The following is an 18,055-nucleotide window of genomic DNA, read 5'->3' as shown; positions in this document are numbered from 1 at the left end:
CCCTTATTGTAAAGTGTTACCCATATTCATTCTTTTTTTTTTTTTTTACCTTTTTCTTGAAACTGTTTATTTGGATAAAAACAATGCTAATTTTTTTTCTCACGCTCCCCCCCACCCCACCCCACCCCCCCACACACACACACACACACAAAAACACGTACACACCGTCCGTCCTCCTACCTGCCCTGCAGTGAGGGTGTGTATGCGGTGAGGGAGCCGTCATCACCTTACATATTCCACCTCCTCTGCTCCCATCAGCTCAGACTCGGTCAGGCTCGGGACTATTTGGTTCACTTTTACCGGATACCGGAACAATCCACCGGTGATGAATCGGATTTCTTCGCCCGTTTTGGTGTTGGCGCTGTTCGCGGTGAGTAGCCTATACGGCTGAAGTTGGAGTTGCTCTCTTTGTCGGTTGCGGTGTTTTTCCACGGAGTCAGAATTCAGTCTTAGAAATTGTTCCGTGTAATCCTCGCTGCATATTATGGTTTCATGGAGGTTCCAGTACTAACATCTATTAAAAAAATCGATTCATACATAAAATAGTGTTAATGGTTCCTAATCTAATCTAAAAGTCTCTATTGAAGTTATTCTCACTGGTATAATGTATTCACAGGCTATATTCATGTTGACCATAATAACTCCATGGCAACGCTGTGCTGTCTTCCTCGTCACGTCAAGTTAGAAAGTTGAGTCTTATGTTGTTTCTACACACAAATGAAAAATATCTCTAGAAACCAGTAATCCCTTAAAATAACCTTACATGTACCCCTTAATTCACGCAAAATTCCCTTAAAATGAGTTAAGGGAAGTTAAGGGGTTATTAATGGAGGAGACCCCCATCAAAACCACTTTAAACACCCCTTAATGTTTGACTGCTTACTTTCTAATTTAATGTAAAATTCAGGGAGACAGGAACCATTTCCATTAATAACGCATCAATAACCCTGTAAACCATGTACAAAAGGCATAAAAAAAATCCCTTAATTTCTAGTGTCTCTGTGGACCAACCCATGAATAAATCCCTTATAAACTGATACTAACTTAACTTTTTTAAAGCTGTTATTTTTAATGGATACAATGGATACCATGTTTATGTAATGTGAAATTAAGGACATTTCAGGGATAAAATGAAGGGGTTTGGTTTTGTAGTGCAAAGGTAAGGAAGAGGATTAGGGCCACATGTGAAAAATGTATTTGAGTTCTGAGTTTAAAATCAGAATTCTGAGTTTAAACTCAGAACTCTTTAAACTCAGAACTCAGAACTTTAAACTCAGAATTCTGAGAATGTTTCACATGTGGCCCTAATCCTCTTTCGTACAAAGGGAAGAGATCATTCCACAGTAGAAATAACGCAACTGTGCAGGCTACGTGACAAAGAATAGAATAGGATGTAGAAGAAGATTTGCATTGGGTACCTCAGCCAAAACTACAAACAGCCTGTACTGCCCAGCCAGTTTCTCATGTATGCGATGCACCTGGCAAATCGAGGTGAGTCAGATTCCGTTTTTCCTCGGTGAAAGATGTGAGGACACTCCTTTCCCAGGCCATCATGACTCATCTGTTATCCTGACGTGCCCATACACTGACTGAATAACTGCTGGCTTAGTGAAGTCTCATAGGAGTGGGTAGGGTGGGTCACACGCGGCTTACAGTTATACAGTGCATGGCATTTGGTAGATGCTTTTACCATCAAGCAGCTTCATATTGTTTATTTACACGCTACTAGGGATGGGAGGATATGCTTACGATGTGATGGAATTAATAAAAGTTCAGTGACAGTGATGAGTTCAATGATCCATTTCTGAGCCACAAATCTTTCTAGGAATGACACTGTCTTGCTAGAATGTAAACAACACTTTAAAAATGTCATCACAAAGTGCAAATAATAGAATTTGGATGGAGAGCTTGTGAAATTATGAAGGGCAAAGCCGTCTCATTTGTGATTACTACAGCAGAACAAAATGTGATATCGCGATTCATTTTCAGATTCAGCCCCACGATACGTATTGTCATGTTTTTTTTCGTTATATTGAATTTCGATATATATCATTCCATCCTTACACTCTACGGCATCAAGAAGATTAAAGAGGCGGCTGTGGGGAAAGAGTGACAAAGGCTGCAGAGGGAATCTGAGAGTTTAGAATAAGAGTTTTATGTGAACATCTAGCCGGCATAACAGCCTAAATCACAAAGTATCCCCACTAATTGATTCCGTAGATCAGTGGTTCTCAACGTGGGGTCCGGGGACCACCTTGAGGGGGTTCCAGGGGGTCCCTAGCAAATTGATGAATTATTACACTTCATTATTCCATTTACAAGAAGTGAACACAATTAGAGAATGTAGAAGAATGACTGTTTTGATCATAGTTTCTCTGTTATCTCTCTCCCTACAATACAGATAGTCACAGAATTCTGGACAAAATCATATCTAACAATAAAAATTTTCACAGATTTGGGTCAGAGAGACTCATCAAATGGGGGTCCATGGCCCTAATATGACTAAATTAGGGGTCCTTGATATGAAAAAGGTTGAGAATCACTGCCGTAGATTCAAGTCCTTGCTATCATGAAACACATCTGTAACATTTACATTTTTTAGGCATTTAGCTAATACTCATATCCAGAGTCACTTACAATTAATGATCAGGTAGAGGGTCAGTGTCTTGCTTGGCTGTTAATTGACACACTTTGGCTGTTGCAGGGATTAAACCTGTGATGTCTCAGTCTGTCTGTTTGAAGTTTGTAAAATACAAACTTCAAAAGTTCAAAACTCACTACCTGGGAATATTATCCTCTGTCTAAACCAATGTTTAGTGCTTTTGAATTAGCTGAGTCAGCAGCGTGGCCATCTATCATGCTGACATTTTCATGCTGCATGACTCTTCTGAATTAAAGCCCAATGTCCATTTCTCAGTTGCCTGCATCTAGATGTGAATGCATTGATCCGATTGACAGACAAGAGCCACTTTCCATACATTCTCTACGAACCAGTAATCCCTTAAAATTACCTTACTTTTACATTAATTCCCCCCGTAATTCATGCAAAATCCCTTTTGAATTAATTAAGGGAGTTATTAATGGGGGAAAGCCCATCAAAACCATTTTAAACACCCCTTAACTTTTGACTCCTTACTTTGTACTTTAATGTAAAATTCAGGGAGATAGGAGATGTCCATTAATAACTCATTAATAACCCTGTAAACTATGCATAAAAGGCATGAGAAATCCCTTAATTACTAGTGTCGCCACAAATCCACCCATGAATAAATCCCTTATAAACCCATGATACTAACCGTACTTTTTTAAAGCTGTTATTTTTAATGGGTAATTAATGTTCACTTCAGGGATACAATTAAGGGGTTTGGTGGAGGAGGCTTCTCTACCGATTGCCTACCGCCATTTTGTACTCAAGTGGTTTTCACTCTTTACTTATGATTGTGCAACTCTTTGCTGAGTCTTTGCCATGTAAAACCACAGCCGAGAAGGGAGCCGTGAAACCACATAGCGGATTTGTTGTCGTTGGCATACGAGTCAGCTTGTCAGTTAGGTCATTGATTCTCAACCTTTTTCATATCAAGGACCCTAATTTAGTCCACATTAGAGCCACGGACCCCCATTTGATGAGATTTTGTCTCTCTGACCCAAATCTGAGAATATTTTTATTGTTAGATATGATTTTGTCCAGAATTCCATAATTATCTGTATTGTAGGTGGAGAGATGACAGTGAAAATATGATCAAAACAGTCATTCTTCTACATTCTCTAATCGTGTTAATTTCTTGCAAATTAAATAATGGTAAAGTTTAACAATTCATCAGTTTGCTGGGGACCCCCTGGAACCCCCTCAAGGACCCCTGGTGGTCCCCGGACCCCACGTTGAGAACCACTGAGTTAGGTTACCAAGATGAAAATATTAGATGTATATTACAACAAAAATGTAATGACTTGACATTCATGCCAAACCTACACCTTAATGAGTTTATCTTGTTACCTTTGTTTACTTGTTTGTCTATGTGCGATATCACTGGTTAGATTTTGATGAACCTTGGGTGTGTCTCATCACTGGATTTCATAAAAGTCCTACATAAGGATTGAAACTCATTGAGAACCTTTAATATGAATATAAATATGAGAAAATGTACAAAATATATCAGATAATTCATGTTTTTTTTTTTTTTTTTTGAAGAGCTTTGGAAAAAAAGCACTTAGGAAGGTTGTCTAAGAGTTTAAAAGGCAAGGTAAACCCTGGTTGATTTCCAAGGTGCCTCCCAAGATGCACCTCCTTCCTCACATATTGGATTTTACATGTGGACTTCATGCAGATAGATTAACCACAAAATGAATGGTTCATTGTAAAGTAATGATATCTATTGTATTATGTCCCCAGGTTGTTGCTGCTGTGGTGGAGGCTAATTCCTGGGATGGTCTGGTAAGACATAGAAGGGAATGGATCATCCCTCCAGTGCCACTGGAAGAAAACGTAGACCACACCAAGAAGACGTCCATTGCGAGGGTGAGTCATTGGTCTTTGACTCGAACATCATAGTATACCGTACTTTGTGTTACTAATACTTGTGGAAGTCAATGGGGCTTAAAAAGTAAAATAAATAAATAAATAAATGAATCTGAGAAAAGTCAAACATTACTCCAGCATAGCAGAACTAACAGCCAAAGAACTACAGTTTTTCTGGCCAAGTAACATTAAGCCCAGTGAAAAAGTCAAGAGGTTAGAGAGGAGGAAGCTAATATTATGAAGCCTAGTGTTCTTACTACTAAGTTTTTTTTTTATTGAAGCAATTCACAAATAAGGCAAATTCAATCGACAAACCAAATGATATCTTCACAATGAAGTTTGCTACATCTGAGCTTGAGATACCCATTATCAAAATTAAATGAAAACAAAATATAATTTAAAAATGGAAAAAAGGAGGGAAAAAAACAAAGGTCATCAAAATAATCCAAGGGGTTACTAAACTCAAATTTCTATTAATTTGAGTCAAGGCATTCTTTCTATTCTCAGAAAGAATCACTGTGGGAGCAGGTAAAGAAGCTATGCTCTGTAGTTTCTATCTCTCTATCAGAACTAAAAATTCATAGCGGGGGTAGATGCCGTTAAGAATTTTAAAGTGATGCTATTTTGCCTAAATGCTAAATGCAATCCAGCCACACTATGTTATCTAGCTAAATTTGTTAGCCTGGCCTGCTGCCATTCCAAGATCATGAATGAATGACAATAAGAAGTATTTCTGCCTCCAGAGCAGCTCCGTCCCAGAGAAATGTTTGCATGACTAAAACTTCGATCTGGTGGTTTTTAGCCCCATCAGCTTGCACTCACTTCTCTACAGAAGAGGATTAGGGCCACATATGAAAAATGTATTTGAGTACTGAGTTTAAAGTCAGAATTCTGCTATTAAAGTCAGAATTCGGAGTTCAAAGTCAGAATTTTGAGATTCTGTGTTTAAAGTCGGAAATCAGAGATTCTGAGAAAAAAAGTAATAATTCTGAGTTCAGACTTTATTCTCAGAATTCTGACTTTTTTCTCAGAAATCTCAGAAATCTGACTTTAAACTCAGAATTAAATACATTTTTTCATGTGTCCCTAATTCTCCAATCTATTCCGTGAATAGATTGAAAAAAATCCCATTCACGCAACCAACTCGACCACCAGCTAATACATATAGTTCTACGACTGTTTTCAGGTGCAATGAAAATTAATAGCAGGTGATTGTGTTCAGCCAAAATCATCAGGTCTTCTCCTCTGTGTTTCAGATCCGGTCAGATACTGATAAAGGAAATGGGAATGTGAAATACTCCCTGAGCGGCATTGGTGCAGACAGGTATCCCTTCCACCTGTTTGTAGTCAACCCTGACACTGGCCTGGTTCGTGTGACTGGTATTCTAGACCGCGAGACCATCCATCAGTACAATGTGAGTGCAACAGATTCTATTCTATTCTATTCTATGCTGTTCTTGTTGGCTTTTATGTCATTTTTTCCTTCATAGGGGTGAATAACTCTGTTAACACTGTTTTTATTACTTAAATATTTGGCAGCCATTTCCTGCCAATTCATCACTGCCACAGGCTTCTGGTGTATATAAAATTTACTCTATATATTCTGTGATATCACTGATCATATAATGTAAATGTACATAATATTGTACATTGCTCATTGCACATATCTGTACATAATTCATTGCACATATCTTTTACTTTTAGTTTAGTAGTATTTTTAGTAGTAGTATTTTATTGTATGTACTTTTTGCATTTTTTTTTACATTTTATTTTTTTACATTTTTCTTATTCCTGCATTAATTGCTTGTACATTGTACTTGGCGAATAAACGTTTCTGATTCTGATTCTGATTAAGAAAACACATTTTCTACAAAATTCCACACTTGATGATAGATCCTGAAATAACAGATACTTTGGTTAATAATGAAAGGAGAAGTGAAAAGTGTCGTGAAAAAGCAAAGTGATCAGGATGATGATGATGATGATGATGATGATGATGATGATGATGATGATGATGATGATGACGATGACTGACAGTGATGATGTTGACAACAATATCGATGCTGTATCATCTGGTGTTTCAGCTGTCGGGTGTTGCGACGTTCAGGAATAGTAGTTTTGCAGAGAAAAACATCGACTTACGGATCCGGGTGGTAGATCAAAATGACAACCCTCCAGTGTTTGGAATCATCGAGCCCGGGACGGTGGATGAACTCAGCCCTGCAGGTTGGTGTGTTTGCTGTCCAGTATAATTCCCACAAACTCCCATCCTACTCTGTAATGTTAGTTATCCGAAGTGTCAAAAACAACCTACATGGCTTGGTTGTAAATGAAACACAGCCTTGTGGTTTTGAATCTACACTAATGTGCAAAAGTCTTAGGCACATGTAAAAAAAAAAAAAATCTGTAAAGTGAAGATGCTTTCAAAAATAACAAAAGGAAAAGTTTTTAAAAAAAAGCCGGCCTGGGACCTTTCTATAACGTCATCCCCCTCTTTCTCTCTTCTGCAATCTTTGTTTCTCTCCATTCTAAACAATTCTAAAATGCCCAAAAATAATCTTGCAAAGAGCGCCCTATCTGGTCATGGCCTAATGCTGCAAATGTCTATGGGAACTGTGGCATCTTTACTTGACAAAGAACACATGTACGTTATGGAGTACAATTGCCAAAATGTCAACTCCACATTCCCCGTTCACTAAAAAAAAAAGAGTAAAAAAGTATAAAAACCTAAAGTAAGCCTAAATAGCGCTTGTCCGAGTGCAAATTCTCAGCAAGCATTTGACCAACGGAGGTGGCCAAGTTCAAAGTCAACCTAAACAAGCACAAAATTTTCAGAGTACAGTATCAAGGTTTATGACTGCCTCACTTGTTGCTGTTTTTATAGGTACTTCCGTTATGAAAGTCACAGCGTCCGATTTAGATGAGCCAGGGAATGAGAACTCTTGGATCGCCTATACCATCGTGGACCAGCAACCACCAGGAGAACACATGTTCAGGATCACCAGGGATGGAGAGATCCGTGTCAAACAGCCCACACTGGACAGAGAGGTATGGACTATGATTACCGATATATTGGGCCAATGTTGGACATTTATTAAAAAGCAGCTATCAGCCAGTTCAATCAGGAGAGAGTGAATGAAGTAAAGATAATTGTTTATTATAGCAGATGATATAGTGAAAATTAAGACTTAGTATCTAAAAATTGAGCAATCCAGCCAGTATGACCAATAACTAGCCTACTCCATGTTGGTAAACAGCCAATGTTGTCCACCTCTGATATGATGGGTATGATGCAGCTTGATTGATTACATATTGTAGAAATGATCAATTCTACACTAGTTGTCTATGCGAACTCTTAACCTGACTTGATTCTAATGTGACTATTTGATGGAATTCCACAAAAGCACGCATGAATATGTTTTAATATTAGTGGTATTAGTAGTAGTAGTAGCTGTAGTATTTGTGTAGATGTTTTGTGTCCCATGGGCTGCTTCAGAGGCCTTTCCACTATGATGAGACAAAAATTCTAGGGGAAACACTGAAAACTGTTGTTTTCTATTTCAGCTCCATGACACATATATTCTGACAGTGAAAGGTCAGGACCTGGACGGCAAACCAGAGGGAAACACTGGAACCGGCACTGTTACCATTTATATCCGAGATGTGAACGACAACCTCCCCACTCTGGAGAAAGCTGAGGTAGTTATGTTTGATATAACACTGATATAACAACATATTATATATGGATGCATATAGAAATTGATTCCCTGTAGAGTTTTAGAGTTGCATGGTTTAAATGCTGTTTCCTTTTGAGTAAAAAAATATTATGTGGCATATGCTCATCTATATATACCATATTAAAAACAAAGAAATACAAATATTTTTGAGACGGGTGAATGGCCTCAAACAGCATTTAGTCCCTGTGACACTAAAACATTGGTACCAGTATGTCTCGGATGTACTAGTTAGCTCAGAGTATGTTTCTGCATGAGATATGAAAAGTACAGCATAGGAAAAAGAGAAATTGTAACCACAAATATGTTCTCGTGGCATAAAAAACATCCAAATCCAGGCATGTGCTGGTTTGAAAGTTAAAAAGCATAGGGCTAAGATTTTAAAAACACACCTGGGCATATTGGCCCATAGTAGTTTTGTAGTAAGATTGTGATTTTTGTTTAGTACTGCATAAGGACCCTATTATAGTTAGCTCATAACATGTTTTACCTGCAGTATGCGGGCAGCATTCAGGAGAACACGGAGGGTGTGGAGGTGATGAGGATCAAAGCAGAGGACCTGGACGTGAAGAACACAGAAAACTGGGAAGCTGTGTTTGATATCGTCAAAGGCAACGAGGCTGGCTACTTCAGCATCAAGACAGACCCCAAGACCAACGAGGGCATCCTGATGCTTGACAAGGTGCTGCTGAATTAGCAACCCGAGAATTACTGAAAATTCTATCAAAAAATTCAACATCTTGGTCTCATGAAATTTTGTGAAATAATGTCTTAAAATGCAATTAATATGCTCCATGCACAAAAAGTGAAAGAAATAGATAGAAAAACTAAAAAGAGTTATTTATTTATTTGACTAATCTTTTTGTGTGCCATTCCCCAGGCTGTGGATTATGAGGATGTGAAGGATCTTGAACTAGGACTGGCTGTGAGGAACAAAGCTGACCCATATGATCCTGATGCACCTGGAGTTGGGACAGTTATTGGTATAACAGGAGCAGGAGGAGGAGCAGGAGGAGGAGCAGGAGGAGGAGGAGGAGGAGCAGGAGGAGGAGGAGGAGGAGCAGGAGGAGGAGGAGGAGGAGGAGGAAGTGGCACTACTACAGGAGGGGGAACTGGACCTGTATCTGGAGCTGGAGGTGTACCTGGAACTGGGACTGGAGGAACTGGAGGATCATCAAGTGGGACCACCAAATATAAAACCTATCCAATCAAAATCAATGTGCTGAACGAGCCTGAGGGGCCACGTTTCGACCCCAAGGTCAAAGCAATTCCCATCTCAGAGGGAGACCAGACCGTCAACATTAATGAGGTTATTGGTAGCTACCCAGCACTGGATGGAGATACCTTGAAACCAGCTGAGAATGTCAGGTCAGTGCATGCACATACACACAAAATCGCTTTACAGAAGAAAATACTCACTGTAGGTTTAATTTTATTTAACAATTGACAGTTTATTTCTGCTGTAGGTATGCCAAGGGCTCAGATCCTGGCAACTGGCTGACCATCGACCCAAAGACGGCTGAGATTAAGCTCAACAAGCTGCCTGACAGAGAGTCTCCATACCTCGTCAATGGGACATATTTTGCTAAAGTGCTCTGCATGACAGAAGGTAAAATCTTCCACTATGTGCTCTGCTCCATACCTGATACATTTCAGAATGCTTGTATTAGAACAACGTTGTTCCAAGTAAAGTAAATGGCTTAGGAAAGTAAAAGGAATGCCTCATCAGACAAAAAGTTAAATAGACCACATATAACATCAGTATCAGGGCGTGATTTTATCACTGACAAGCAGCCAAATGCTGGTACATTTTGGCTTTGGCTGAGATTCTACCATACACTTTGGCAGGTAATCAGATTGTCTTGAATCAGTATTTTCTATTCTAAAACAATGTTGGCCACAATCCAGTTGCCACTGTGGCCAGTTCCTGAAAAAGTTAGTTTCATGCCCTGATGAGCAGCATAGTTTAAAGGAATACACCAAGTTTAGCTGTTAAAACATAGACACCAAAATCATCCATGTGTCCCTGATAGATTGTTGGATTCAGTGCAGATGCAAATGCTGACCGGTTTGACATGTCCTCTTTTCTGTATTTCCCTTTACAGACATGCCTTCTAAAACAGCCACCGGCACCATAGCCATCCAGGTGGAAGACTTTAATGACCACTGCCCCACCTTGACCAGTAACGTCCAGACTATGTGTACTACTGCTGACGCTGTCACTGTGAGCGCTGAGGATGAAGATGCATTCCCCAATTCAGCTCCCTTCAACTTCTACATCGTCCCAGAGGGCACCAAGGGCAAATGGGTTGTGGAGCATCTTAACGGTGAGGAGAGTACTAATAGTAATAATAATAATAGTAATGATAATAATCTTTATTTATATAGCAATTTCCAAAACAGTTACAAAACTCTTTAGAAACGGATTAAAAAAAACTAAAGGTAATGAAAGCATGAAAGAAAATTTGAGCAAGGCAAAAAAAAAAAAGGCAATTAATAAAAAAATACATAAAAGCAAGTCTATAAAAGTGAGTTAAATGAAGTGATAAAAGATGACAGATTTTGCAGCCTTAAGCCCAGGCAGGTCCAAAGCCCTCTAGACTTTGGAAAAGTCAATAGGAACCTGACCAAGGACCTCAGGAAAAATAACTATAGAGCACTGCGTATTAGAGTACTACACTCAGCCACTTCCAGCTGAATACCATGTGATTGTGCTGTTGCCAACAGACACCTCGGCCATCTTGAGGGCCCACGAGTCCATGTGGCCTGGTTCCTATGAGGTGGCGCTGGAGGTGAAGGACCAGCAGGGATTAGCCTGTCCAGATGTGCAGCATGTCAAGGTGGAAGTTTGTACCTGTGAGGAAGGGAAGGTTTGCGGAGTGCGAGGCGCTAGCAGTAGGACAGGAGCCGAGTTAGGAGCTGCAGCCATCGGACTGATCTTCCTGGGGCTGCTGATGCTACTGCGTGAGTATGATTTGACATTCATCCTGATGAAGGCCCACATGGTCAAATATTTGACTAAAGCCTTGCTTTAGGAACTTATGAGTCCAAGTCAACTCCAAAACCATGTCCAGTCAAGTTTGGGTCAAGATTAGGGCCAAAGCGGGTCGAGACCAAGTCAAGACAGAGATCTGAGCAAACTGAGTCTATTCAAGACTTAGACCAAAATAGACAATAAACAGTGTACATATCTTTCCAGATATCAAAATAAACTAGAAGGGCACTCGGAGAGCGCAGACCTCCGCCAAGATTCATGCTATTATTGCTTGTTCATGAGTCGGATTCGGATCTGCTCCAAAATGTAATGGGTTCTTCCTTGGCCCATGCTACACCCTTCCACGAAGTTTCATGAAAATCGGGCCAGTAGTTTTTCCGTAATCCTGCTAACAGACAAACAAACAAACAAACAAGCAAACAAACAAACAAACAAACGGCACCGAAAACATAACCTCCTTGGCAGAGGTAATGAAGGAGTTTCTTAACAACAGAGATGTAGATCTGTCTGCAGGAGCTCTGTACTGTACCTTTCAACATCCAACTAATCAATGTGTAGGATTTTGACAAATCAGTGTATAGACGTTTGGGGACGATTACATACTATACACAAGCATAATCCCTTCAACTGTTTGTAGTACTGGGGAGAAAATGAACAAAGGTGGACTAGGGTTTGGTCTGTCCGACACGCTGAAAAATATTAGCATTCACTAGCCTGCCACTGCGTGTCAGGCTGGGCGTGTGTGTGTTGGGGGTGTGAGATTCTTGGCAGATATTTAATTAAACTCATCATTTGTCAATAGATGCAACTGTACATATGTGAAGTAGAAAATATTTTAAATCAGTTCTCTACCCAAACTGGAAAAAAACAAATTCTTGCAGCACTGAGGTTTTCAGCTATGTTTTTTTGAGTATGTGTTATTTCATGTAAATATTGTGGGGTTTTTTATGTTCATTAAAAATAACATGGTTTTCTGATCAAATGAATTTTTATTTACATACAATAGAACTGCAACTACGTCACCAGAATGACATAGGCACTGGCATTGGAAGTCAGCCAAGGACCACTAGAGGTCCCCGAATCACACTTTGGGGAACACTGAGTTACACTGAAACTTTTTGTTTTGTCCACAGTCATCCCTCTGTTGCTGCTCTTCTGCAATTGTGGTGGAGCTGGGGGTCTGCCAGGGGGCTTTACTGAGATGCCCTTTGACACCAAATCACACCTCATGGCCTACCACACTGAGGGTCAGGGCGAGAACACGGTAGGACCATTATCTTTAATTTACTTTAATTTTAATTTTCATGTGATGTCAGTGTTATAAACTGAATATTGATATGTTGTTCACTGTTGTCCAAGAGCTGAGGACCTCATATGACTGCCAGAACATGTGTTATGTCACCTTAAAGTCACACTGAAATTAAAAAATGACTTTTCACCTTTTTAGCTCATTCTCATCATACCATGCACCTAATTGACAATTTATGCCACAAAATTGCAAAAACTTTATTTTATTGTATTTTATATCAAAATCTCAATACTTTTAGTTCCTGGAAAACAGGAAACCTTTAGTGGTGACTTCTCTGTGTATCAGGAGGCATACATATAAATTCCAACCAATAAAAACATTGCAGATTTTTGAACAACACCATGCCGCTGCCTCTATACAACTGTTACTCTCCCTAACAGATATCCCATTGGTTTACACTTTTAAATAATCGCTCCCTTATGTCCCACCCCAATCACCATCATCATCACCCCGATCATGTTTCAACAGGAAATACACCACATTACGGAAGCAAGATGCTCTACAGTTTCCTTGTGACTTTAAAGCCCTCTATATAGTGCATGCTATTGTATGTAAGACCACTGCTGACTTTCTGTTCTAACACTTTGACTCCTGGCCTATCACAGGAAGTGCCAGTGCTAAACATGATATCACAGGTGGATGGGGAGATGGCCCAAATAGGTAACACCCCCTCACTAATGGCTCCCGGGATGCCAGGGGAGTTCCAGAAATCCTTCAACTCCATGGATGGGACATTTTACCGAGATGGTTATGCAGGTGGCTACAGGGAAGGAACATGGGCGATGGACCAGGGGATGAGCCAGGTTCAGGGCAGTGGCTTGTACTCCGAGTTTGAAAACAGAGAGGCAGGAGGAATGTATCATGGCATTGCCCTGCCAGACTACTACTTGGGACAATACTACACTCAGGTGAGGAATCAGATCACCATTCCACCATTAGGCATTTCTTTTCCTCAACCCAAACTGAAGTCAAAATTTTACTCATATTATAAGTAGAACAAGGAACATGGAGCTTCCTGGGACATGATGTGTTAAGGAATAGTTTCAATATGATCATATTTTGTCTCCCCAACACATTATGATTACAATTATCTTTTGAATGTGGGAAATAAAAAGCAAATTAGATAAAACTTGATACAGCTGGACAGGTGCAATGGAATGTACCAATTGCCTTGAGGGATATTAGTACCACAATGGCTGCTTTTAAACACAGTTCTCAGTATGAGTACAAAAGAAAAGGAATGTGCCTAATCAACAAACAAGATACTTTCCATGTTCAAGTTTGAAGATGTAACATTTGCATGGTTTCTTTTGTTTTTTTTCTCTGCAGAAGGCAAGCTGTGCAGCGGAGAACCAGGCAGTGAAGGACAGTCTCTTGGTGTACGACTACGAGGGCCAGGGTTCTTCTGCTGGCTCAGTTGGTTGCCCCAGCCAACTGGAGTCTGACAACGACCTCCAGTTCCTCGATGACCTGGGGCCAAAGTTCAAGACCCTGGCTGAGGTGTGCAGGGGCAAGGAGATCCAACCTGAGGTCAAAACAGTGATCAGTCCTCTTCCCAGGTCCTTGCCCAGGCCCACCATCAACACTGAAACCTCGGTATCATCTACAATGTCTGCCCAACAGCAGCTCCCACCACCCCAGCCCAAGGCCACTGTCCCTCAAAGGGAGCAGACTGTGGTCAAGGAGTCGTCCGGCCATTCTCACATCGTGACGGAAGGCTTGAGCACAGTGAGGGAAGGGATGACGACAGTGAGGGGAGGCATGACCACAGTGAGGGAAGGGATGGCAAACCAAGGCCAGACACTCCTACTACAGCAGCAACCTGTCTACTACACCTCTACCCCTGTACTTCAGCCTATGCACTACATAGTTCAACCACAGCTTCAGAACACTATGCTGCTGGCTGAGACACCAGCAACCAACCTGCAGGGCATGATAATGGTTAACGGTGCCCAGACTGGGCCTGCCCAAGGTATGGTGTTACAGGGGCAGACTGTGATGTCCAGTGCACCAGCCCAGGGGCAGGGCATGATAGTGGTTAACGGTGCCCAGACTGGGCCTGCCCAAAGTATGGTGTTACAGGGGCAGACTGTGATGCCCAGTGCACCAGCCCAGGGGCAGGGAATGGTGTTTGTGGAGAGAAGTGGGGTCGGTGGGCAGGGAGTGCATGTGACGGGTGGCGGTGCCAACCTGATCCACACTGGCAACCTGTCGGGCTCTCAGGCCATGATGGTGGTGGAGGGCCAGGTCCCGGTGGGATCCAGGCAGATGCTGCAGGGTAGCCAGACCTGCCTCGTGCAAGGAGGCACTCTGCAGCGAGGGGGGATTTCAGGATCTCAGAGTGTGCTAGTAGTCGAGGGGCCAACAGCAAGTGGAGGGCAGCTGGTCCAGGGGGCAGGAGGTCTGTCCCAGATGAGTGGTCTCTCTGGCTCCCAACGATTCCTCTACAGCTCCACTGGTTCTCAGAACAACATGGTGGGTTTGAACGGGTCTTCCACCACAATGAGCACAGTCCCTGGCCGCCACAAGGTCGTGATGCAGGAGAAAAGAGTGGTGACTACCGAGAAAGTCACTGAATGAGGTGTTGGGAAAACAATAGATAATAGGAAACACCTGAGAAAAAGAAAGTAACAGGGAAGATAACTTGTTCAGGTGTGTCTTCCAATCGTAAGGTGTGAAAGTTGTTATATTTTATGTTGTTCCAACTTCTGAAGGCAATCTCAATTATTCTGATGAGAGACGCTGTAAAACTGTACATGTTTCAGTTTATTGGTAGAGGGCCTGTTGCAGCATATTGACTAGGAATGACGCCTTATGTGCCTGCATGTATGCACTGTTAAATTTGAGTGTCTCAGTGCTGTGCTAGTGAGCAGAGAGCAGTGTATATTTTGGGCATGTGTGTAGGATATATAGTTTCTGCTTAAGTGTTTTTAAACCTATTAATTTAGGGTTAGGGTTAGGTTTAGGGTTAGGTTAGACAACCAACCCTAACCCTTACAACCTTTGTGTTAGTGCACATTTGTTTGACTTATTTTTTTATTCCTTGTTGGTAAGTTTTTTTCTTCATCTAAGCTTCTTTCCAGATGCAAAGTCCACAATATTACCTACTTTGTTGCTTTTTAAAGAAAGATAATAACCTTGCATTTGGTGTTGTAGCTACTTTGCTTGTATGTAATAATGGTTTATGATTTCAGGAGTTGAGTTAAATCTCAATCTCGTGTTCATTTATTGTTTTCATAATATGGGCGTTATGAAGCCCTTTGAAACAAACTGTAATTTTTAATAAGGGCTATACAGATAAACTTGACTTGGCTTATTATTATACCAGAGGAATAAACCAATAAGCCATACAAATGTAAAGCACCAGATACATTGTGTTAGAGCAGAGGGTCAAACACACAACTTGCACTGTGGTTTCTAGTGACCCTGCTTGATCTAAACTTGGGTTATTGTTTTGTTTGGTCAGTTAGGTCTTTATATGATGTAATTGTTGCTCTTGAAAACAATGTGCTAATCCTTTCCTGTTATTATGAGTTCTTTACCGGTTAGTGTCATATTATTTCACTTTTTCAGAATTTTTTAATTTCATCAGATTCGTTACTCAAAATGGCAACATATGTGATGTTCATTCCAAAACTAAATCCACTTCCTAAAACTGTAATTAAAATGTAATGGTTCTCAATGGGTTGATCCATTGTACACACTCCAGTATTTGAAGACAGACAAAAGGTTTTATCTTTTAATGTTCATTTTGTGTGTAAATACTCTTTGCAATGTGTGCTGTACCTGATTTCTAAAGAGCAATGTTTTTTTGTTTTTTTTTCCTTGTGTTGTGCATACACAGTCATGTCTCAAATGGTAGCAACATTTATGTTATGATTTTAACACACTTATGAAACACGGGTTCATTTATTATCATACACATGTACATTTATTATTAGATCATTTTATTAGATCATTCTATAATGTGCTAAAATACATTTTGGCATAATAATGTTGGGTTTGCTTCAGAGATATCTATTAGAAATCATTTATGTCAAGCTTGACTGTGTAAGTGATGTTTATGTACTTTTTTTTTGTTTATGTATACTAGACTACTGAAACACTGAAAAGACTGCCAGGTAACTTTTTTTTTTTTCCAAACAGATAAATACAGATATTAAAGAAAGTTGCACTACCCCTGGCAGCTTGAGTTAGTGCAGAAACTGGCTTGTTCAAGCTGTATCAATCAGATATTGATCCACAAACAGTTTGCCATTTGCCAAAGATCAATGGGCTGAATGTTGTCTCCCCATTGGGTCTCTGAAACCTGGTTGTGGTGCTTAGCAGTGATGTCAACTTTAGCTTGAAACCCTGTAAAACCTTGTATGTTTTTTTTAATGTCACTACTCCAATAAAGCTTTTTTTGTACATAATACTTTTGGTCAACAATCATTTGTGTGTCCGTGTGATACAAGAATACAAGACAATATACTGTATACAAAAGCCTTTTTCTGTGCAGCTGCCGATCTTGGCCAGGTCTCCCTTGAAAAAGAGGTTATTAATCACAATGGGACTTCCTGGTTAAATAAAGCTTAAATAGAGACAAAGAGCACCATTTCACATTTATTTCTCAATAAAAGTATGTGCATTGCACAATTTATTTCTCTATAAAAGTATGTGCTGAATGAAAACTGTAAACAATACTGCAATACTGTAACTTTAAAGTGATTCCTTCTGAAAAATGATCAAACAAAAGACAGTATGACTTATGTCCTTAAAGGACTGGAATGAATGAAGTAAAAATGAATATTCAGCACCATTTGTCTATAAACTTGCAACATGCAATAACGAGAACAACTAAAGCAATTGCCGCATTTTTATGCTGAATGATGATTGTTAATAATTAGCAACTTTGAAGTGCTTCCTTCTGAAAACAGATAATTCATGGAAAATAAATAACCAAGATCTAAAAAAAAATACAGTAATAGGGATGCACATTTTTGGAAAATGTGCATGCATATTGTATACTGTATTTATATATATCATATAGCATATCATATCATATAGCATGTTATATATCATATAGCAGTCTAATTTGGTTTCAGCTCAGCTACTAGTCACAATGTCACAATGTTTTTTTTTTATCATCAAGTGAGATTTTTTTCTCAATAGTATGACTAAGTATCTCATAATATAGTATGACAATAGTATGACTTAGTATCTCATAATTATGACTTAGTACCTCATATGCATTAGTATGTCATAAATATGAGTTATCTCATAATTGCTGGAGACATGGAAAAGTTACTGTGAGGTTTTCAGTTTGTCCAGCAGAGAGCAGTGCAGGTTAAGCCATAGTAGGAACAGAGTCCTATAGGCACATGTGGAAACACTGGTATATAAACAGTGATGTACTGTTAAATAAATAGGACAGTAAACTATGACCTCTATACAGCATACAGCGACCAATACGAACAAAAATATATTATATTTCCAGAAAAGCATACGTTTTTTCTTTT

At 39.9% G+C, this 18,055-nt stretch overlaps 1 protein-coding gene across 1 annotated transcript; it reads left to right on the top strand.

The window, feature by feature from the left end:
* The first annotated feature begins 233 nt into the window (after positions 1–233).
* dsg2.1 (desmoglein 2, tandem duplicate 1) lies at positions 234–16,969 on the top strand. The gene is made up of 14 exons (XM_071537453.1): positions 234–370; positions 4,391–4,516; positions 5,773–5,931; positions 6,601–6,742; positions 7,401–7,564; positions 8,081–8,215; positions 8,747–8,932; positions 9,131–9,618; positions 9,717–9,859; positions 10,356–10,577; positions 10,978–11,214; positions 12,379–12,509; positions 13,160–13,462; positions 13,884–16,969. Exons 1-14 carry the CDS (start codon positions 326–328, stop codon positions 15,132–15,134), a joined length of 3,732 nt encoding a protein of 1,243 aa, XP_071393554.1. The 5' UTR covers positions 234–325; the 3' UTR covers positions 15,135–16,969.
* Positions 16,970–18,055: the final 1,086 nt, after the last annotated feature.

The sequence above is a fragment of the Centroberyx affinis genome, unplaced genomic scaffold (genome assembly GCF_046629955.1).
Source record: "Centroberyx affinis isolate AG114_WGS23_722 - 3 ecotype Tasmania unplaced genomic scaffold, CSIRO-AGI_Caff_v1 ptg003050l_1, whole genome shotgun sequence".
Lineage (NCBI taxonomy): Eukaryota > Metazoa > Chordata > Actinopteri > Beryciformes > Berycidae > Centroberyx > Centroberyx affinis.
This window is presented reverse-complemented; position numbering and strand designations above follow the sequence as displayed.